Below are 22,319 nucleotides of genomic sequence, written 5' to 3'. Positions count from 1 at the left end.
ATATATATATATATATATATATATATATTACTGTACACAAATGAAAAGAGAATATATATATATATATATATATATATATATATATATATATAAAAATTATTATAAAAGAAATATATATACACATATATATATACACAAATGAAAAGAGAATATATATATATATATAAATTATTATTAAAAAAAATATATATATAGTTCTTTTGTCTATATATATATATATATATATATATATATATATATATATATATAGAAACCATAAATTATATTCACATGCCTGAAAAGGAGTGGGAAGAAGTACAACTTAAAAGTTTTTGCTTTATGTGTATAGTGCATTTTTGTCATTCATCTAATATAAATATATAAAGTTGTATTGGCTTTTGCCTTGGACCCTCTCCCCAAATGACAAATATGCCCCTGTGTAAAATGAGTTAAAAAAAATTGTGTTCCTTCGCGTGTATCGGGAGTTTACTGTATTCCCGACTCAGGGCAGTAATCTTAAATGACCACTAGAGGGAGCCAACTAGTCATCTATTCGTGTACATCTGTTTCCTCCAGATGCTGCACCCCGGGGGCGTGTCCTACACCGAAGCCCCGCCCACTATGAGCAACCGAATCAGGATCACACAAGAATAATGAATGGAAACGCGTCGGAGCCAAGAAAGAAAGTCCAGCAGCAACTTCTCGAGTAGCGATTTTGAAAGTTGGACGCGAAAGGAAAAGCTGAAAGTCGGGACCGTGGCGGAAAGCAGTAGAAAAAAAGAGCGGACTGGACCGGCCGGAATAAATGGCATTTGGACTTAGGAAAGCGAGACTAGCGCACTGTCACTTTTTACATGGAAGAAGTGGATCCTTTGGATTCTTACGTTGATCACGTCACTGGAATATTTGGGAGATCTGGATTGGATTAACTTGAAACAGTTTGGCGACGAGTATAATTACGAAGATACGAAGAAAAATGGGAAATATTGAAAGTGTGGACGGCCAGTCGGAGATGAAGCATCACATTCTGCCTCTGAAGGTGCCCATGCCGGACCCCACCGAGCTGGAGGAGAAGTTCGCCATCGTTTTGGTGAGTTTCTTGTGCTTCATCTAACAAACACATTTTACAATTTGTGGCTAAACGCACGTGTGTATCTCACTAGATTTTTTTTAATCCAAAAAGTGGCTAATAAAACAAAATAAATACTTTCTAAATGCTCAACAATTTGGATTTGAAATGAGACCTATGTTGGCCCGCCCCTCAAACGCCTGATGTGGACACCCCCCCCCCCCCCCCCCCACACACACACACACACCCGGAGTTCTTTTGTCTCCCCCAAAAGTCAGGCAACTCGGCATTTGGCTGAACGCAGCACGGCGCAAACTGGCCGACTGACTTTTCTTATTTTCATTTTTTAAAATATAATCGAAACGTGTTAAACGAGCACTTCACTGCATTCTGTGATTCGACTGCAGGCTAAACGTAAAAAAAACATTTTCTCTCTCTCTCACGCACGCACGCACGCAAACACACACACACACACACAAACACACACACACACACATCACAATGAAGTTGAGCTCTTGTACTGATGAGCATTGAGTCAACACCCACTTGTTGTGTCAAGTGACCCTGTCATCCATTCCACCGTGAAGTTTTCGGGCCTTTCCGAAATCAAAACACCTCACCCCCACACACACTCACGCACTTTTGGTTTCCCCTATAGTGTTCTTATTTTGATCTTATGACATTTCCACAGTGTTTCCCCTTTCAAGACAGCGACAACTACTTTTCAGAGTTGACTGACTGCCTTCGTAAACTTGAGAGTATCTCTTAATTAATCTAATGAGATAATTAGCTTTACTTTTCAGACACCTTTTGTGTCTTGTGCAACTTTTTTCAAGATGACTTGACAGTGTGACACAACAACAACACCACAGCAAGCGTCATGACTGTACTTGAAGACTTCCCAAGTCCGACGGTGGCGGCGGCGGCGGCCTTCGGACACATCTTGAAACGGTCTCCTTTGTCACCAAAGTCGAACGGCGAGCGCAAGTGAAATCCTTCACTGTTATTATGTGCAGCCACGCGAGGAAGATTTCCAGGCGAGAAGGCGGCAGACTCGACATGTCTCTCGTGTTTCTCCACCCCGCTGCCGACTTTAGCGACACGTTTCCTTGACTTTGTGGGAAAGCACAACAAGCTTATCAAAAATGTCGGCCCACCCGCCAGATAACGTCGGCCCGGAGGACGACGAGGTCGCGCTTCTTTCATCTGGCGCTGACTTTGGGACTTTTTTTCCACTTGGACCAAAATAGTCTAAATTTAGCCGATTGCTTCCCGCTGTATATTTTTGTAGCTGGCATCAAAGCGGCTGCATGAAGTTCATCAAAGTGTGTTTTGACTTTGGCCCAAAGAAGACCCGGAAGACCTCACCGCTCACACTTTGTGTGACCCGACCGTTTTCCAAGCTCAAGCAAGTCTACCCATTTTGAATTGTGTACCGCATATCTTTGGTGACCCCTGACCCTTTCGCATATAAACCGTTCAGCGGAGGAATATTAGATTCAGCCCAACTTTCAAATCTCCGCTGCAGCTGAGTGTTTTACTCAGATGTTCTGCTCAGTTCCGCCATCCATCCCTTGCTTGGTCTTCCTCACATCCTGAATTGAAACTCAATCTGCGTTTCCTGGCCGTGAATTCCGATATTAGAGGGTGGCACTTGGAAAGGTGCACGTCTGGCACCGGGGTCGGCTGGAATTCCTGCGGTCTGGTCAGGAGAACGAGCCTTGAAGTGCGTCTACCGCGCTTCTCAGCACTAATGACTTTACCAACATTTTTTTTCCCCCTTTCCTTTTTATTGGAGCAGCGGCGCACATCTTGGCCCGTTTTCTGCGGGAGCTCCATGGGAAAAAAATTTCGCTTGCCGTCTGCTCTGGAGATCCTCCTAAGTGACTCCAGTAGCGGCTGACATCCAGTTGCATCATACGGCGACCGTGACTCACTCGCTCGCCGCTTCTTCAAATCCGAAGAACCCGTCCGATACGTGCAACTAATGAAGTCAAGATGCGAGAAGTGTTTACTGAGCCTAAAACCTCCATTAGTGTTATTTATTACCGCTTCTGCTCATCTTTTCTGCCAGTTGAGCTACATCTGGCTCACGCACCCACCGCCGAGTTCTCGGAGGAAGCGGGGGATTACGGCCGATGCTGTTCAGTCTGGCTTTTAGCCGTCCACCTGGCGGTACCGGCCCCCTCGGGCTGTCATTTCACTCGGGGCCGCTTTTTATGGGCCTTTTTAGTGCTTCTGTAATTCTGTCTTTGGAAAGCAGAGGTCAAGTGGGCAAATGAGCAGATACAACATGTGTGTAATTATCATACAACATGTGTGGCGGGCGGCGTGTGCAAGCTCGGTTCCATCACGAAGCCGAGCTTTGACGAAAACATGCGCAGGAAGCCGAAGGATTGCAGCTCTGCGCCTCAGCACAATGGCGGCTCTGTCAGTCAGTGTTGTTTGAGAGAGGGAGCCCCTTTTGTGCCCCTATGCACTCATTTTTTTAATTTTTCCAACCAAGTTCAGACCGCAAGTGGGGTGTTTATTTCTTTGTGTTATTTCTCGCAGCTTTTAGTTTTTATCTCATCCCGTTTTGAATGACTGGGCTTCTATCCCAATATTTCTCTGTGTCTGATCTATGTTTTCTTTTTTTAAAATGGGCAGCCTTTCAAAGAGCGTACCTGCATTCCTGTCATTTTTGTGAATATCGCCCGTCGGCCTCACGCTGGCGCGCGCACGAGAACAAACAGGATGTCGGCCTCGCAGGAATGAAGGAAAACTTCCTGTGTCGGATCCATGAGAAATCCCTACGGTTATTTTTAACTCGTTTCCTTAAGCTTTTTGTTCACGCTTCTGAGATTTTTCCTCGGTTTTTGGCCGGCCGATTGATTAAAGGCCTCTCGCCAAAGTGCCTTTCGGGTTCACTTGCGGTACGCGCAGAGCTGCGAGAAGATCTGGGCCGTCGGCTCCATATTTGATTCTTATAATGGGAACATTATGAGACATTTTTGCTCAAGCAGCGAGTCCGGCAGTGTTTTGTTTGCAAACAGGCAACGAGGTGTGGCAACCCTCGGGAGCATCAGCTTTGGTCCTCCGTCATCGAGTTCACGTTACCGCTCCAAAAGAGCCGTCGCCCGATCGGATCGGATGTCTGCGACCCCGGGCTGGTTTTACCTGGCCCCTGTTATTTTGCGCATTGTGGCAAGAAAGCCACGCGTGCCGCATCTTTCGACGTCCATTTTTGATTTGCTGCCGTGTTCAGGAAGGCAAATCGCTCGCTCCATTGTCTTTCCACAGCCATCCGGCAAAAAGAAAAAGTCCAACAATGAGCCAGCGGCATGTCGTGCGTCGTGTGATGTCATTCCGACGAGTCACCGGAACGCATTGTTTCCAGAAACGTGAAAAAGCGTTTGTCATCGTCGCTTTCTGCTATTTTTGTCTCTTTCTGCTTTTCTAACATTCATTTCCAGCTGAACTTCATCCAGGCAAGCCTGGCACAGCTCGAGTACGGTTTTCTCTTATTTGGACAGCCTAAAAATATGCTCTGTGAGCAGAGCACATATTCATTCTGTTTTCTTTGCCTCCACTGCCTGACAGGAATCAGCTCGGCTTTTCTGTGTGTGTCACAAGTTGTGATTGCTGCCTTACTGTAATTTTCGGACTATAAGTCGCGTTTTTTTTCATAGTTTGGGTGGGGGGGGGGCGACTTATACTCAGGAGCGACTTATATACATATATATGTTTTTTTTCACTTTTTGGGGCATTTTATGGCTGGTGCGACTTATACTCCGGTGCGACTTATAGTCCGAAAATTACGGTACTTCTACGGAAATCTTCTATTTGTCTCTTTTTGTATTCAGACCAATTGGCCATTTTTTTTGTCTGCTGTGATTTTTCTTTTTAAATCTAGATGTTAGCTGAGCTGCCGGTCTTTAGCTGAGGTCCTTGATCCCACCTTCCAGTAGTTTCCGGGACCCCACCCTGACGTTGTCTGGGCCGGATCGGGCCCGTCTGGGTCGGCTGTGCGGCCGCCCACTCTTTTCCCTCCAAGCTGATGACAACCGTGTCTCGTCTGTGAGAAACACATAAAGCAGCCACTATAAAAACATAGCAAGAGTGGCCAAGCACCAAAAAAGATGGAGAAATGGTCATCAACGCTCCTATCCGAGCGTAAAGCAAAGAATGCTCGTGTAGGAAAACGTGATCTTTTCCAGCGCTCTCTCCAGCGGGAGTTGAAGGTCATAAAGTCGGCTCAGGCGAGGTCGTAAATCAGCTCGGATTAGGGCAGATGGATTTGCTCAACCCGCTCGCCAGTCGGCCATTTGGGCTGCATTCGAGCGGGATTGCATCCCCTCAACCTTCAGGTGGTCGCCCTCAACTGCTCCTTGGCCACAAACGGTTCTTCCAATGAGATGTTTATTGCCACTCCCAGTTGAAGTTTGCTGCCCACCTAAACATATAACAAAAGAAATTACAGGTTGTGTATTTCAAACAACAACATCGCTTCCTTTCAGGAAAGTCTGTTTTGCTAACTGCCAAGAAACAATGCAAGATGTCAAAAGCATCCCGAACTAGAGAAGGAAGAGACCAGGGTACAAAGAGGGCGGAGCTTTTTTTTTTTTTTCTTGAACACTTGGTAGGCAGCCGTGGTTGTTTTTTTTAACGTGCCCTACAAACAAAATTGAGCAGATACCGTATTTTCCGGACTATAAGGCGCACCTAAAAACCTAAAAAATTCTCAAAAGCCGACAGTGCGCCTTATAGTCCAGTGCGCCTTATATATGGACCAAATTCCTAAATTTAAACTGTCCCGAGGCATTGTGTCATGAAATCAATCATAAGTGGCCCGCTGAAGATTATGAATCATGACTCAAAAAGACTATGGATCATTATTTTGTGATTATAAAGTCATTTGTTGCATCTGAAGTTGAAATAAAAAAGATAAAATGGAGAATGATTTGATTTGGATTAAAAATCTGACATGATGCATTAATGGTGCGCCTTATAGTCCGGTGCGCCTTATATAAGGACAAAGTTTTAAAATGGGCCATTCATTGAAGGTGCGCCCTATAGTCCGGAAAATACGGTAAGTGTTCACGTTGTCACGCTGGACAAATTATGGCCAAATTTGAACGAAAAGAGCAAAAAATGTCAGATGAGGTCGCATTAAAAAAGTGTCGCCGTCTCCCGAGTAGCTCTGCCCCAGCCGTGGAACAAGATAACGTCGCTCGCTCATCAAACCAGTCGAGCAGCTTGCGTGAGAAAATCAGCGACCCTGCCCACCAGCTATTGTTGTTATCCATTTTCTAGAAGGACGGAAAAAAAAAATGTCTCAAATGTCAAAGGATGGGAATGGCACGGCACCAAATGAAAACAAAGCTTGGCTTTGAATGGAGGAGAAGACGTGGGCAGTACGCAGTAAGCGCCAAACGTGTTTCACATTTCGGTAGTATTTGAGGCCTAAGATGGGGTCGGCCAGAAATAAAGCATCTCTGCTCGCTCCCTTGCTTCTTTTTTTTTTTTTTTTTGCTTCTTCTAAACACAGGAAGTGCCGAGTGCTATCGCCGCAGGAGGAAGCAAAATCAAGTTAGCTACGAAATTCAGTTAGGCGCCCAAAATGAAGGAGATCTCCTCCCTGCTTTGTGACCTCTTTGGCTTTGCCTTATTTTGCAGCCATGTCAGCTGTTTTTGTGACGGATTTTTTTCTTCATTGTGTTCAAAAAAGCCAGTTTACTCAATCGATTCGGCCCTGGATGCGATTTCCTGTCGCTGATTCGGAATTGGAAGCAGAAAAAAGGCCCGTTGCTCTTCGCCTGCGCTTTCGTACGCATGACTGGCTGAGAAAACGAGACAAACGGCTCGGCTGGGCTCCGGCGGGCCCGATGTCTGGATTTCAGAGACTTTGTTTTCTGTTCTTACGTAATCATCCAACAACAAGCCCTTTCAGTGCAATTGACTGCAACTGTTTCTATTTTTATGCTAAAATATTGCTGATGATGTTCACTGTGATGGACACACCAAACCGGCCTTATATTAACGAAGCTCGTAGATCGTAATGAAGATGTAGAGCTAGTCAAAAGTAAAAAAAACAAAACAAAAAATGGAGGCAAGCAAGTCGGGATCACATGTAGTTGTCCAAACATTCCTGGTGTAATTCTGCACATCTGCTTTGCATGTTGTTGCCCTGCTGCGTGGCTTTTGCTCAACTCCCTTTAGCATCGTGTAACATCTGTGCATTTGCTTCATTGGTAGCTTCCACACATTTTTTTCTTTTAGCCGGAACCATTAGTTTTTATATTTGAATTTGGAGCCGTTTTACAGTTACGTACGAGATGTTCAATTTTGTACTACTGGATTACCAACCCAATTCAATGTGAACTGAAAATTGCAATAATCATCAGAATCATCATTTGAAATGTATATTTTCAGAAATGAGCATTAAATCTGCATTTTACGGCTGTTTGGATGTGCAAGTGTTGCAAATGAGATGACCTGTGAGTACCAAAGATGCCGTGAAGAGGAATTCCTTGTTTTGGCCGAATGCAAAACTAGCAAGCTAGCCCTCATATATTTTTCTTTTTTATTCCAAATATCTTTGCTTAACTAGAAAATAAAATGCTGGTCACTTTCGATGCTGTGAAGAGGAATTCCTTGTGGCCGAACGCGAAACGAGCAAGCTAGCTCTCATAAGTTTTTCTTTTTCTATTTTAAATATCTTTGCTTAACTAGAAAATAGAATACTGGGCGTTTTTTGCGTCTTTCGGTGCTGTTGAGGCCGCATGCTAAACTAGCAAGCTAGCTCTCATACGTCACATCATGACTTAAAACGTTTTGTAACAGACTTGAGAGCAGTTTGAGTTTCAAAGTGGCGGACTTTTGTTGTTTTAAGTGCAGGATGAGATGACCACCGTTGTGGTTGCGGTGTTTGGAGGCCAAGCAAGCACGGCGGCTGACTGAGGAGCGTTAGCTAGGGTGCCGAATGTCAACACGGGAAGTGAGATCATCACCAAAGTCCCCCAAATTTAAACTGGGCTCTGACGTGGAGTTTCTGCCACCCACTCAGTCGTTACGGATTGTGAAACGAACACACACATTTGCTGTTGGATTTAAAAACAAGTGTCAGTGTTCCGTGCATTTCGCTCAACGCTGAGGCTCATCAAATAGCAGCCTTCATGTTTTAAACACAAACACGTAAACATCAAATTGTCTTCTATATCTGCTCACGTAAGCAAAACACTTACAGCCCAGTTTTTAGTTTTTTTTATTTGATCTTTGTCACTCATAACCATTCATTGTGCCAGATGTTGCGCTGAAACATGAAACGTTTTTTTTTCCGGAACTCCATGAACCTACCAGACGTTGCACTGACCCACGTATTATGCATTATTTTTTTCAGAACTCTATGAACCTGCCTCCAGACAAAGCCCGGCTCCTCAGGCAGTACGACAATGAGAAGAAGTGGGACCTGATTTGCGACCAGGTATGCTGGCCTCAACTTATCACGTCTTCTCTTCAGTTAATGAACAAAAAAAAAGAGTTCATCTTGTTTGGCCTACAGGAAAGGTTTCAAGTGAAGAATCCACCTCACACTTACATCCAGAAAATCCGCGGCTACTTAGACCCCGGCGTCACCAGAAAGGTCGCCAACTCTCGCCGTGAACTCCAAAGCGTCTCATGGACACCCATGAGTAAACAAACACTCTGCTCTCCTTGCAGAAGTTCCGCAGGAGAGTACAAGAGTCTACCAAAGTCTTAAGGGAGCTGGAGATCTCTTTGAGGACAAACCACATTGGGCAAGTGTTCATTTTCCTGCTCTCCATCTGTTTGTAAGTGTCTGAAGGAAAGGCTGGCATTGTTTGTCCTTTCTTTGCCCGGATGGCCCTCCCATTGTTTGGAGTTGCCAAGCTCCGCAGCTCCACTGGATGTGGCCGAGCCTCCCGATGCCCAGATGGTTGCCATTGTGCCGCCGTGTCCGCTCCCCCATCGAGTGCTTAACAGGAAGCTTTGTTGTGCATGCTGGCCTGGCCGGCTGGCCGACTTTTGTACATGGAAAAACGCGTGCGTGGATACTTGGAAGTTGACACCTTTTGCTCAGCAAGCAGAATCTATCGTGATGTTATGACATCACAACTTTCCAAAGCTACATTCATAAAAAAACAAAAAAAAACAATGTTAAAGACAGGCCACAAATGGACCTCAGGCTGTCGTTTGGACACCACTGCATGAAGCTATTTGAACACAAGTTGTGCAGCACCACATGAGGACAGACAGTGGACCGGGCTGTGGACCGTTACCGGTCTGTGGATCATTTGGTACTGGGCCACACAAGAAAGAATAAATAATGGATTATTTTACACCTCGGAGACATGTACATAACATAACTCATGGTATGTTTTGAGGATGCTGCAAGTAGATTTGCATAGGAATACAGTGGATTCACATTTTTCGTATCATTATATTATACTGTGGTATATAATAACATACAGAATTCCCTCATGGAACTAAGGGTTGAAGTGTGTTTTGGGTTGACGGTGTTTATGTGGTGACGTACTTCCGTGTTGTTCTGCTATATGATTGGCTAGAAAGACGATGACGTAAAATATTGTGGTTGGTTTGTTTTGGGGAAATGGAATAGTTCAAACACGGACGATTTTTGCGAAGAAAACTTCCATAAACAATGTGTACTCGGTGTTTTTTTTTATTTATTGATGCTATTTTTTATTAATGCATTTGGTTTTAATTTCGAGAGTTGTTTTGAGAAGTTTTCTTCGCAAAAAGCGTGACGTCATCAAACACCGGTCCGCGAAAATATTGGCTGACAGTAATGCGATCCGTGGTGCTAAATCGCGAAGTTTATATTAAGACACTTTTTAATCGGGGATTTCTTGTTCCAAACGAGCCTTGTTTTTAGTTTTATTTTACAAATCTTAAAACACTGGATTACGTGACTGCTATGCAATTAGGAAAAAAGATTTGCCATCTGGTGCGACGCTGCCCTTTGCTGTAAATGTCAAATTGCCGCTGCTTTAAAGACGGCTTCAACTTTTCCAGAGCGTTTGTGTGACTAAAAGAGGGGAAGAAAAAAAATCTTTCAATGCATATCCCAGAAGAGGAATAAGGTGGGATCGTTTTCAGGAGAACGGCGAGCGTGCTTTATTACAACGTCTGAGTCTTATTCCTGCCACGGCCAAGAAAATAGGACCTCGCCGCAGTAGGGGGGGGGGGGGGGGGGCGCGACGAAGGGGTCACGGTTGGGGTGTGTGGGGGTGTCTGGTTAGTAGACAGGAAAGCAATGATCATGGGCGCCTCCTCAGAAGCAGCCCGCCTCTTTCCCCTTCACCTCAACTGCTTTGTTGGTTTCCCCTGTTGCAGGGCTGGCCTTCCTCCCTCCATCCCTCCCTCCCTTTCCCTTTTCCTGCCGCTTGCCTTCCTGTCCATCTCAAGCAATCATTCAAATAAGACACATTCCTCTCAGTTTGATTCAACCGCAAACCTCGTGTTTGAAGCAGAAAATCCCCAACTGATACTCCCTTCACGTGTTTTTGTTCCTACCCGGCGGCCGTCGTGTTTTCAGTTTCCGTACAAATGTCCTTCTTTGCTTTCCGTTCCATCTTTTCCTGTCCCCCTTCACTTGTGACAAAATTCCTGTATTAAAGTGATGTTCTCCAATGCAACTTGAGCCCAAATCTTCTGCTTTGCACTCCCATCCAAAGGTGTGAACGCTAAGGGTATTTCCCTCCTCCCGCATCATAGGTGGGTCCGGGAGTTCCTCAACGATGAGAACAGAGGTCTTGACGTCTTGGTGGAGTACCTCTCCTTTGCCCAGTGCGCTGTCATGTGAGTATTTTTTCTAAAATGAAGCGGGTGGAGCTGCGGCCGCTGCGTCGGCACGTTGCAGAGCTGCTTGTGCGTCCCAAACGTGTTCTTTGGATGTGTCGCTTGACCTTGGGCAAGCTGGATGACGTTACGGATGAAGCTTAAGCGCAATGAGCGCCATTTTCTTTGCTGAGCTTTCTCATGCGGCTGTGTGATGTTCTTGCCATAACGCTCACCTCGCTCCCCTTAACCCGACCCCTCCCCCACCTGCATCTGCTCTACGCCTCTCTGTCCGCCTGTGCGTGTGGCCCAGGTTGGATTTTGAGGGGCTGGAGAATGGCGAGGATGGCGGCTTCTTGGACAAGGCCAAATCTTGGAGCAGGTCCATCGAGGATTTGCACCAGATGAGCCCTCAGCCCTTCTGCAACACGCTGGTGCGCTCGGCCCGCCAGTCTGTCCTCCGGTATGTATCGCTGAGCTGTCCGCTGTTCCCTGTTGACGACTTGCCCGTGTCCTGCTCACCCGCCTGCCCTAATGGCCGCCGTGGACATGCTAGTGCTGGTGCTGTCTGGCCTATGTGAAGAAAGGTCTCGATAGCCGAGCGCTAACCTTACCCACCTGTTGCAGCTACGGCTCGCTCTCCGGCAGCAAAACCATCAAGAACTCGAGACTCGTCAGCCAGAAGGATGACGTGCACGTGTGCATCTTGTGCTTGCGAGCCATCATGAACTACCAGGTGCTTCCTGCGTGCCGTTTCCTCCATGCTGCGTCTGGACCACCATTGCACTCTCACCACATCCTCTTGTCTGTGTCTCGGCTCTTCTCGCAGTACGGCTTCAACATGGTCATGTCTCACGCGCATGCGGTCAATGAAATTGCTCTCAGTTTGAACAACAAAAGCTCACGGTAAGAATCAGCAACATCTCAGCGTCTCCCAAAATGCACTTGAAGGTGACGTCGTGCGCCGTCCTGATACTTTTAGGACAAAGGCCTTGGTCCTGGAGCTGCTGGCTGCCGTGTGCCTGGTTCGAGGAGGTCACGAGATCATCCTGTCAGCGTTTGACAACTTCAAAGAGGTTCGCCAGCTTAGTCCGACATTTGATCAAACGCAAAGGAAAACTACTTTTGACCACAAACTCAAAGCTGCTGACACAACATTTGGATTTTTACCTTTAGCAGCCTGATGTTGATTAAGTAGACGAAAAAAAGGGCAAATGAATTGCGGGGATGCACTGAGGCCTGCAAGGCCGTCATGCGGTGATGAAAGTTGAGGAGCTCTGGGAGTTGTCACCTCCAAACAGGGTGGAGGGGAAGCCCTGTGGTGACCCCTCAGAGGTCACCAGATGTCAGACAAGAAAAATAAGCCTCAAGTCCCCGATGAGGACTGCACATTCTTAGCGGACGGGCATCTTCCTGATCAGAATTCCAAAAGGAGGGGGAGAAACCCAGACTCTCGTCAAAACAAGATCTTAAATTGGGCTTTGTCGGATTGTTCCAAATGTCGCCCACTGTTGTTTATTTACAGTGTCGGCTCATTTTTGGTTTTGTTTTATTAGGACCGAAAAAGAATTTGCTGGGAAAACATGCCATTATTTATTTATCCCCTTCTTTGGGTATTTTTGGTCGATATTCTTTGCCCTGCCGTGACTGCTGACGATGAGAAGAAGATGTTTGAAACCAAAATCCGCCCTTGGGACATTTTCAGATATTATTCAAATCCAAATCATTCAATATGCTTTTGTGCAATTGTGCTCTTCAGGTGTGTAAGGAGAAGCATCGTTTTGAACGGCTGATGGATTTCTTCCGTAGCGAGGAGGGCAACATCGACTTCATGGTAAGCGGCGCCGCTTTGCGTCTTTCGCTGCCCCCCGCCAAGACGTCAACGTGTCCTTTGGGGCCCAGGTGGCTTGCATGCAGTTCATCAACATCGTGGTCCACTCGGTGGAGGACATGAACTTCAGAGTTCACCTGCAGTTTGAATTCACCAAGCTAGGACTGGATGACTACCTGGAGGTAAAACTATCAGAGGAGATCACCCTGGAGACCATGACGTGACGTGATCTTCCCCTCCATTAGAAATGTAAACACACCGAGAGCGACAAGCTGTCGGTGCAGATCCAGGCCTACCTGGACAACGTGTTTGACGTGGGCGGCCTGCTGGAAGATGCCGAGACCAAGAACGCGGCGCTGGAAAAGGTGGAGGAACTAGAGGAGCACCTGTCTCATGTAAGTGCGGAGCTGACCACCCGATCTGTCCGCGCACGTACGCTATGCAACCTAATGTTGCTAATGCTAATATTATCGTTCTCTGTGGTTCATACGCGGTTTATGGAGAAGTTTGGAATGCACCTAACAATCCCAATATTGTTCTCACGCTGGCTCCTTCCATCTTTGCCTCCCACGCTGCCTTGTAACCAGCACGGAAAAGCTCGTAGGCAGCCCTGACATCATGGTCGGAATTTCATCACAAACGCTCTCAGGAATGATGAGGGAGGATAAGGGAGGCGCAATTCCAGCGCAACATGTGCGTTCTTCATATTGACAAAAAGAGCCGCGTCACGTGCTTGCTGCATCGTGCCGCATCATGCTGCCGGCGGGCGGTATCATATTTCTCCTCGAGGATGCGCCGTGTAAATCGGAGCGGATACGGCAGGCAAACATCTCGCTGCTGCTGGTGGAATTCACCTCCTCTCTTCGCCAGGTGACGGAGAAGCTTCTGGAGGTTGAGAATGAAACCATGATGAAAGTGGCTGACTTGGAGAAGGTCCTCCTCCAGAAGGATAAAGATCTTCAAGCGATTCGGGTAAGCTAAGGGAGGAGCCTTCAAAAGCTCAGGTGGCATGTCTCGCTTTCAGAACCTTTGAACTTAATCGGTATGATGGCAAATTAGGTAGGAAGGAAGCAGGATGTTTTTTCAGCTTGTGAAGTCATGCTTTTGTGCTCTACGTCGCCCCCGCGTGGCGGTTCAGGAGACGTACGAGTCGACCAACACGCAGGTCACCACCCTGAGGAGGGTGCTGAAGGAGAAGGACGCCGCCTTCCAGAGGCACTTCAACATTGAGAGGCGGCTGCTGGAGCTGGAGCAGCAAGGCACCATCCGCCTGCACAAGAAGCCCGATGGCGACATCGCCATCGAGCCGCTCGGCGTCAGGGGCGATGCGGCGGGCGCCGGCCTCGCCATCCCCCTCGCCGACTTTGGGGCGCTACCTTTAGCCTCGGCGGCAGCCACGTCCGACCCGGGGCTACTCGATTCCAGTTTGCCTCCGGCCAGTGAAGCTCCGCCCCCGCCGCCTCCACCGCCTCCGCCTCCTCCTCCACTTCCTTCGAGCACAAGTGAGCTTCCACGCAGCTGTGGCACTACTTTTACTCCTCCATAATAATATTTTCACTCCTGATTTGCTCCAGGTACGCCACCACCTCCTCCTCCACCTCCTCTGGCTCCTCCTCTGCCTGACGCTTCTCCTTCTGTCATCCTGAGCGTGGGTCTCTCCGGTGAGAGCACTTTTTTTTTGCTCATCTTGACCGCAACTCTTGACTGTGGCGTCAAACCCGGTCGCTTTGTTGCAGCTATTCGAATCAAGAAGCCCATCAAGACAAAGTTCCGCCTACCTGTGTTTAACTGGACCGCCCTGAAGCCCAATCAGATCAACGGAACCGTGTTCAACGAGATCGATGACGAACGGGTGCTGGAGGTACAGCGGGCGAGCGGCTGGCCGTATTTGCCGATTGGCTTCCTCAGGAGTTGACTTTGTGACCAATGGCCTGTGTGCAGGAACTGGATTTGGAGAGGTTCGAGGATCTCTTTAAAACCCGTGCACAGGGTCCCATTGTGGATCTGTCATGCACAAAAAGCAAAGTGGCTCAGAAGGCGGTGAACAAAGTCACGCTGCTGGACGCTAATCGCTCCAAGAACTTGGCCATCACGCTGAGGAAGGCAAACAAGAGCACAGAGGAGATCTGCAAAGCCATAGAGAAGTATTCAACCCATACCTTTCGTCTTTTCAAAGGAATTCAGACATTTCTTTTCAAATATACATGACGCACGTTTGAGATCATTGCTGAGAATGAAGCGGTTAGCCGCGGTGGGATAAACGATTTCAGTTTTCCTGATTTTGTTTTTGTCACTAAAACGTGGTCCAGTTGAGCCCCACCTAGCATAAGTCATCTCCTCCTCCACTACATCCAAACTTGAGTGCTTATGTTAGCATCTGCGTTCAAATTGCCAAATGCACTTAGGGCTAGCTAGCTCGCTATCCAGCTAGCTAACTGCATTTGGATAGCTAGCTAGCCTTAATTGGCTAGCGAGCCAGCTAATTATCCTGAAAATGCATCTTCCATTTCCATATTCTGCTGAAGTGGATGCTTTAGAGTGCCTCGTTGTCACTCGTGAGAAAGGGAAAACCCCCGTGGTGGGATATGGTACAACCTTTAAGGCTCAAACATGTTGTTACATTTTGCTAATGTCTCCCTAGATTCGACCTGAAGGCCTTACCGGTGGACTTTGTGGAGTGTCTGATGCGCTTCCTGCCCACGGAAGCAGAGGTCAAAGTTCTTCGTCAGTACGAACGGGAGCGCCGTCCGTTGGAGCAGCTGGCCGAGGAGGACCGTTTCATGCTCTCGTTCAGCAAAATCGAGAGGCTCACGCAGAGGATGAACATCATCACCTTTGTGGGCAACTTTGCCGACAACGTGGGCCTGCTCACGCCGCAACTCAACGCCATCATCGCCGCTTCCGGCTCCGTCAAATCCTCGCCAAAGTTAAAACGAATGCTCGAGGTTGGGTTTTTGAAAGCGTTTCCAAACGGGAGCTCCTGCCTTAATTAATTCTTCTGCCGGACTTTCAGATCATCTTAGCCTTGGGCAACTATATGAATAGCAGTAAGCGAGGCTGCGTTTACGGCTTCAAATTGCAAAGTCTCGATCTGGTGAGGAAAGTCGGCGAGCGCGAGCGCTCATTTATCGTCTCGGCCTCCTAACCCGGACGTTTTTTTTTTTTTTTTTTTTGTACCGCGCAGTTGCTGGACACCAAGTCGACAGACAGGAAAATGACGCTGCTCCACTACATCGCTCTCATCGTGAAGGAGAAATACGTGGAGCTGGCCAACTTCTACAATGAACTGCACTTTGTGGATAAAGCCGCAGCAGGTGAGCGAGCGCGCGTGCTGGCCGTTTTTGGTGGGAAGCCGGCTCATTTCCTCGCCCTCTCCAAGTGTCGCTGGAAAACGTTCTGCTGGATGTGCGGGAGCTGGGTAAAGGCATGGAGCTGATCCGGAGAGAATGCAGTCTCCACGACCACTCGGTCCTGAAGGCCTTTGTCCAGGCCAGTGAGACCCAGCTGGAGAAGCTGCAGCGGGACGCCAAGACAGCCGAGGTAGGAGACGTCCAGGCCGTGGCGCCAATCCGACCTCACGCCAAACGACGGTGCTGTGCTCGTTCTAATCGTAGGAAGCCTTCAACAATGTGGTCAACTACTTCGGAGAGAGCGCCAAGACCACTCCACCGTCCGTCTTCTTCCCCGTCTTTGTGCGCTTCATCAAGGCCTACAAGGTGACGTCAAACACATGGCAAGGAAAAGCACATTTCAGGAAGCCCCCCCACCATCCCCGACCCCCCCATCCCAGGCAGGCAGGCAGATTTGTGTGGGCCCCGCCCGGTCCGGTCCGAGGCCAAATAACAGGAAAGGCCAGCTGTTGGGCTGCAGCTGTGCTCTTTAGACAGCTTCTTCCCTCTGGTGGCTTCCTGACATTGTTCTCGCTCCAGATTGATGGGGTCCACTTGCGGAAATGTACGGCACAAAGACTTGTGCGTATACGGCTCTGATAAAGCAATAGTTCGGGTACGCGGGCTTGTCGGAGTCTGCTTCCGGGCCACTTTCGAGTTATGAGTCAACGTAGAGTTAACGGAAACATTTTTGTCTCTGAAATGAAATAAAACAAAAAAGGAGAGTTTATTAAAAAAAAAACAACAACTGGAAAGACATTTAAATTCATTTAAATTTCTCGTTACTGACGGCCTGGTCTCTTTCAGGATGCCGTGGAGGACAACGAACAAAGGAAGAAGCAGGAGCAAGCCATGAGGGAAAAGTTACTGGCCCAGGAGGCCAAGCAGCAGAACCCCAAGGTGCGCTCCACGCCCACCCGCCCGCCGCTGGCCAAAAGAATGGTCCCGACTACAAGTGCCCCCCGCCGCTTGCGTTTCAGGTTCAGGCCCACAAGAAGAGGCAGCAGCAGCAGGAGCTGATCGCAGAGCTGCGCAAGCGCCAGGCTAAAGACCACCGGCCCGTGTACGAGGGCAAGGACGGCACCATCGAGGACATCATCACAGGTGGGCCGGCCCCCACCGTGGTGGTCCACTACTCGGCTCCCTTGAAATGCACCTTGTGCTATGTGGCGCGCGCCGAGCCCTGCCGTCTGGAATCCGACACGTAGCCCATTTCCAAGGCATTAAGATACGCTGCTGAGGTTACGGGAGTGAACGGCGCAATTCCAAATAGCTACTGTCAGAGTTCAGGCAAAAAAAAACAAAAAAACTGCCAGAACTTTCTCCAGACATTGTGTCATGCACTGTGATAAGAGGGTGTGCGCACTTATGCAAGCACAGCTGTACATTTTTGCTTAACCTCTGGGGAAAAAAAAAAGATGATTCTTTTTGAATCGTGTTACAGGGTGGGAAAGGTTTGGAACGAATTAGCGTTTCAACAAGGGGTGTGTAGACTTTTGGTTTACCAGAAGACAAAGTGGCGTCACAGCCTCAGGGTTAGCGTGTGCACTCATTTTTGTTTTCCTGCTCCTAATGAATGAAAACTTGCCACGTACGTAAGCCAAGCTGGCAACCCAGCGCCAGCCGTCCATCTCCCTGATGCCGCCCGCCCGCCCGCCCGCGTGAACGTGTTCCAGTGTTCGGCGTTCCCCGCTGATAAAGACATGTTCTCTCCCCCCTCCCAGTCCTGAAGAGCGTGCCCTTCACAGCCCGCACGGCTAAACGCGGCTCACGGTTCTTCTGTGAAGCCAACCTCTGCGACGACTCCAACTGCTAGCCCCTCCCCCTTTAACGCCAAGGTTGTCCAGGTGTCTCTTGTATGACCCCCCCCCCCCTTCCCATCACTTTGCATGCAGCATGATCCTCATCCCTCCACTCCATCCAACAGCCGCTGCGCACTAACTTGGGCCGTCCTTTTGTTTGTGAGAAGAGTCGGTCGGTCGGCCAAACTTCTTTGCGGGGAGGGCAAAGTGTGCAAAAATGCAAAGTACAAACCAAGCTAACACGCTCGGAACGTAAACGGCGTTACGTTAGCCCCGCCCCCGTCACGGCGAAGAGGTTTGGCTTCATAGGTTTGACCCACAATGCTTTCTTTCATGAGACTAACTTTGTTGGTGTCGGTTTTCCCCGCTAACTTCTCCGTTCCTCAACCACCCATTGTTTTTCATCTTCCCTTTCAGCCCAAATGAGGAATTTTGACAGTATTTCCGAAAGGAGGGTAAGCAGGGTAGGGCCAAGCTGAGCTTTGTCCCGTCCGCCCGCTGCTTAAGTCGTGTCGGTCGCTTCAGTCCATCTCGTATGACTCCGCCGCACAAACTCGCTTCATTGAGACAAAAAGGCCGTCCATCACGTCTGGCCTTTCTCCGCCATCTTCATCATCATCATCCTCACCTGCTCCTTTATGTTGCATGTTGTCCAGTGTTCATTCAATGGTGTTTTGTCCCGTGTCCATTGTTGCCGTCCGCTCAACAGGCTCTCACAATGAACGCATATATATATTTTTTTATATTTAAAAATAATTCCAATCAAGGCACGTTAACATCTCATCATGTTGGTGTCCGTAAAGAACATGAGGACATTCAAAATCAATTCCAATGAAGTTGGGACAGCAAAATAACAAATTTGTAGGAAGTCACACGTGAGTTGTGTTGCGCCTGTTGACGGCTGATGTTATTAGCGCTCAACTGTGATTTTTTTTTTCTTTTCTTCGCTTTGGTTTCTTTCCGAAAAGCTTTGAATTTCAACAGACGCACGCAGTCTGTTGACATCCAAGGCTTTGGGAATTTGCCCCTCGTGCAGCAAGCCGTTGTGAGCAAAATAATAGACGGGAGGAATTTGGACCATCTAACGTTTGTCCGCCTTCCCTCCCTCCCCTCCCCCTTCTCATGCCTACTCACAGATCTGCGAAACCAGCCTTACCTGCGAGCTGACGCCCTGATCCGGAACGGTTGGAAGAGACCCTAAACCACTTATTGATCACTTAAACCGCCTGCCTTCCTTTGCTATAACCTTCCTGGCCTTGTCAGCCGGCCGGGGCTGTAAAAGAATAGGGGGGAGGAGGAGGGAGGGGGGTCAGAATATAGGCCTTGTTGTAGCTGGCTAATTTATTTATTTATAAAAGGCCTTTTTCCAGCCACTTTAAAAAAGTGAAGCACAAAGGAGCGTCGAGTGAGCTCGCAAGCCGGTGAGAGGAGCTGATGGACTCAATGATGATGCAGCCATTGGGATATTTTCTTTTTTTTTTTTCCAAAGACTTTCAGAAAAACACGCTTGCCGTTGCATGATGGATCCACGCGGTGGTCTCTCAAGCCACAGGTCGGGGGTTCCAGCCCCCCCCCTGGTGGTGAGTCTGCCCTTGAGCAAGAGGAAGGAAGCGGTAGCAAGTAGCGACAGCCTGTTTGCCGCCAAAAGTTGTTGCTTCAAATGTGCCTTTGTTGTTATGTCTTCATATTTGTATCATATTTGGAAGAATGTATTTCCATTGCCTATGTTGTCGCCTTATGACTCCAGATGCCAAAGAGCAGTTCTTTCACAATGCAGACGGATCCAAAAAGTAGACGCTCTAGGACAGGTGTGTTGACCTCCAGTCCTCGGGGGCCGCGTTCCAATATGTTTTCCGAGTTACCCTCGTTAAACACACCTGAGTGAAAAGATCAGTTCATTTTGATGCCCTGCAGGGGGCTAACTTTTGACACAGGTGCATTTAACAAGGGGATCTTGGAAAACATGTTGGAACGCGGCCCTGAGGACTAGAGCTTGACACCTGTGGCCTTTGACCATGATATTTCCCTAATAAAGTGGCCTGTTATTAGGGACACTTGAAAATGGCGGGGTACCTAATGGAGTGTCCGTGTGAGTCCCTCGTTAAGCGCACCTGCGTGAAAAGTTTTAGCTCCTGCAGAAGCGAAAATGACCAAAAACTTCTCACGCAGGCGCGCTTAACGAGGGTCACTTGGAAAACATGTTGGAACGCGGCCCCGGGGACTAGAGCTTGACACCTGTGACCTTTGACCATGATATTTCCCTAATAAAGTGGCCTGTTATTAGGTACACTTGAAAATGGCGGTGTACCTAATGGAGTGTCCGTGTGATTCCCTCGTTAAGCGCACCTGCGTGAAAAGTTTGAGCTCCTGCAGAAGCGAAAATGAGCAAAAACTTTTCACGCAGGTGCGCTTAACGAGGGTCACGTGGAAAACATGTTAGAACGCGGCCCCGGGGACTAGAGCTTGACACCTGTGACCTTTGACCATGATATTTCCCTAATAAAGTGGCGTGTTTTTAGGTACACTTGAAAATGGCGGTGTACCTAATGGAGTGTCCGTGTGATTCCCTCGTTAAGCGCACCTGCGTGAAAAGTTTGAGCTCCTACAGAAGCAAAAATGACCAAAAACTTTTCACGCAGGTGCGCTTAACGAGGGTCACTTGGAAAACATGTTGGAATGCGGCCCTCGAGGATTGGAGTTTGACACCCCTGCTCTAGGATGTTTTCCCGTTTCTTTCGGCAGAAGTGATCCTTTTTTTTTTAACAATATATAAAGATGATCAATTAACGTACAATCAAATCGACATTTACTTGAAAAATGATCCTGCATCGATGATTTTCTTTGTAATAAAGAATGATGGAAAAAAAATTTTTTTTTTTATGATTAGCTCATGAATCCCTCAATGACTTTTTTTTGTTCCGTGTTTTGCGCCATCCCAGACGTCTTCAAATGACAGACATGAGTCACCGTACAGTTCTACTATAAAAATCCATTTAATTTCTTATATCAAAAAGAAAGAGAATCATAAAAACAATCAGAACCACACAGATCCAAGTGGGTTTCTGCTAACAAATACACTTTTCCAACTCAATGATTGTTCTGATTGACATGTTCAGATGTTAAAAAAGAAAAAAAGAAAAATGAGAACACTGTTAAACGAAGGCTTTCCACATTTGTCTGACAAATTCAGGGCCCCGCAATCGAAGCAGCGCGAACATTCTCCAGACAGATGGTTAGCATTAGCAGCGCGCCGAAGGCTCGAACAAAAGGAATGCTTATCGGGAAGCTACATCCTGGGAATGAACGAGGACCCGAATTAATTACACGTAATGATGAGGAAAAAAAACAAACATCCAATGGTAACCCTGGCTGGCCTTTCCTCAGAAAACAGTTGCGGTCAACACAGAAGGAATAAAAGCAAAAAAGTCAACAATTGTCACAAAATGATTGTGTGTGTTTTAACATATGGTAAGTCTGTTGTCACCTTCTAGAACATAAATTGCCTCTTACAGTAATCCAAGGCCACAGTGTTGATTCCAGATGTCTCATCCTGGAACGTTACAATCATCAGCACTCATTCACTCATTCACTCACACGTGAATTGTTACAAATGTTCCCGGGTACACTTTGTTAATAGCTTTGCAAGTATATACGTATATATATCTATATCACTATATCTGGTCTAGATGCAAATATATGGAACTGTTGTGACATAAAAGACTTGAATGTTGAGCTCAGATGCAAAAACAAAACATGTTGGACGTGAAAGCGACACGCACGTCTTTTCATCCACAGCGGAAATGTTTCGCTCTTTGCCCGCATTCGTACAAAAATAATAGTCAGAAATGTTCCACGGCAATTTGCTCCTTCTTTTCCTTTAGCGGAGAGCAAACGTGAGAGAAGAAATGGAAAATAAAGGAAGAAAAGTGGATGAAAGGGTTCCTCTTTTCCACATGGGAAGATTTGTTGGTTGGTGTCAAAGAACAAAATATAATACTGCAATCACTTAAAAAAGTAGTCCTTCATTTTATACATTTTATACAGTGTTCCTGATTTTTCTCTACGCCAGGGGGTCGCTCATGCTCTCGTCGCCCTGGGAAAGGAGCTCCTTCTTTTCATCCGTGCTGGCCAGGGAGTTGTTGCTGTTGTGGGCGCCCATGTAGAGGCTGGCGTACACGGGGTTGGTAAAGTTGGTGGGCTGCGGCGCACAAACCACAAGTATTAGCCACGTGGGCTGCCAAGTCTATTTCTATGACTCTTGAAAAGTTAGCTGAAGTAGCGTTCTTTTTTTTTTTGCATTGTGCAGATATTGCCATTGTTAACTGGATCAGTGATACGGCTTTCAAACTAGGCTGAGGGTTTCAAACTCCAGTTAGGGTTTCAAACTAGGGTTAGGGTTTTGAAGTAGGGTTTCACACTAGGGTTAGGCTTTCAAACTAGGGTTAGGG

The 22,319-nt window shown here is 47.4% G+C and overlaps 2 protein-coding genes across 6 annotated transcripts in view; one reads left to right on the top strand and one right to left on the bottom strand.

The window, feature by feature from the left end:
* The first annotated feature begins 600 nt into the window (after window positions 1-600).
* fmnl3 (formin-like 3) lies at window positions 601-21,691 on the top strand. 4 transcript variants are annotated; one of them, XM_061272253.1, is made up of 26 exons: window positions 601-1,069; window positions 8,430-8,513; window positions 8,592-8,672; window positions 8,750-8,826; window positions 10,787-10,870; window positions 11,163-11,312; window positions 11,477-11,585; window positions 11,679-11,755; window positions 11,832-11,925; window positions 12,609-12,683; window positions 12,752-12,862; window positions 12,926-13,075; window positions 13,551-13,652; window positions 13,819-14,182; window positions 14,255-14,341; window positions 14,417-14,541; window positions 14,622-14,824; window positions 15,322-15,625; window positions 15,694-15,774; window positions 15,865-15,994; window positions 16,060-16,220; window positions 16,295-16,396; window positions 16,877-16,969; window positions 17,050-17,173; window positions 17,794-17,907; window positions 19,008-21,691. In XM_061272253.1, exons 1-25 carry the CDS (start codon window positions 956-958, stop codon window positions 17,883-17,885), a joined length of 3,174 nt encoding a protein of 1,057 aa, XP_061128237.1. In that variant the 5' UTR covers window positions 601-955; the 3' UTR covers window positions 17,886-17,907; window positions 19,008-21,691. The 4 variants fall into 4 exon arrangements, with proteins under 4 accessions (XP_061128237.1, XP_061128239.1, XP_061128238.1 ...); XM_061272255.1 differs by lacking the exon at window positions 11,163-11,312; XM_061272254.1 differs by lacking the exon at window positions 17,794-17,907.
* Window positions 20,841-22,319, bottom strand: part of LOC133149996 (low-density lipoprotein receptor-related protein 1-like) — a 46,317-nt gene continuing 44,838 nt past the window's right edge. For both annotated transcript variants that reach the window (XM_061272251.1, XM_061272250.1), the window contains exon 88: window positions 20,841-22,069. In XM_061272251.1, the coding sequence (XP_061128235.1) occupies window positions 21,932-22,069 (138 nt within the window). In that variant the 3' untranslated portion in view covers window positions 20,841-21,931. The remainder of the gene's footprint in view (window positions 22,070-22,319) is intronic.

Source organism: Syngnathus typhle, linkage group LG2 (assembly GCF_033458585.1).
Source record: "Syngnathus typhle isolate RoL2023-S1 ecotype Sweden linkage group LG2, RoL_Styp_1.0, whole genome shotgun sequence".
Classification (NCBI taxonomy): domain Eukaryota; kingdom Metazoa; phylum Chordata; class Actinopteri; order Syngnathiformes; family Syngnathidae; genus Syngnathus; species Syngnathus typhle.
Note: the sequence above shows the minus strand (reverse complement) of the source record. Positions and strands in the feature narration are given on the sequence as shown.

Excerpts from the sequence above, each read along its gene's own strand:
- fmnl3 (XM_061272252.1), top strand. The coding sequence starts at position 956 with ATGGGAAATATTGAAAGTGTGGACGGCCAGTCGGAGATGAAGCATCAC. Across the intron at positions 12,863-12,925 it reads GACTGGATGACTACCTGGAG|AAATGTAAACACACCGAGAG; the intron begins GTAAAACTATCA and ends CCCCTCCATTAG. Across the intron at positions 15,775-15,864 it reads AATTGCAAAGTCTCGATCTG|TTGCTGGACACCAAGTCGAC; the intron begins GTGAGGAAAGTC and ends TGTACCGCGCAG.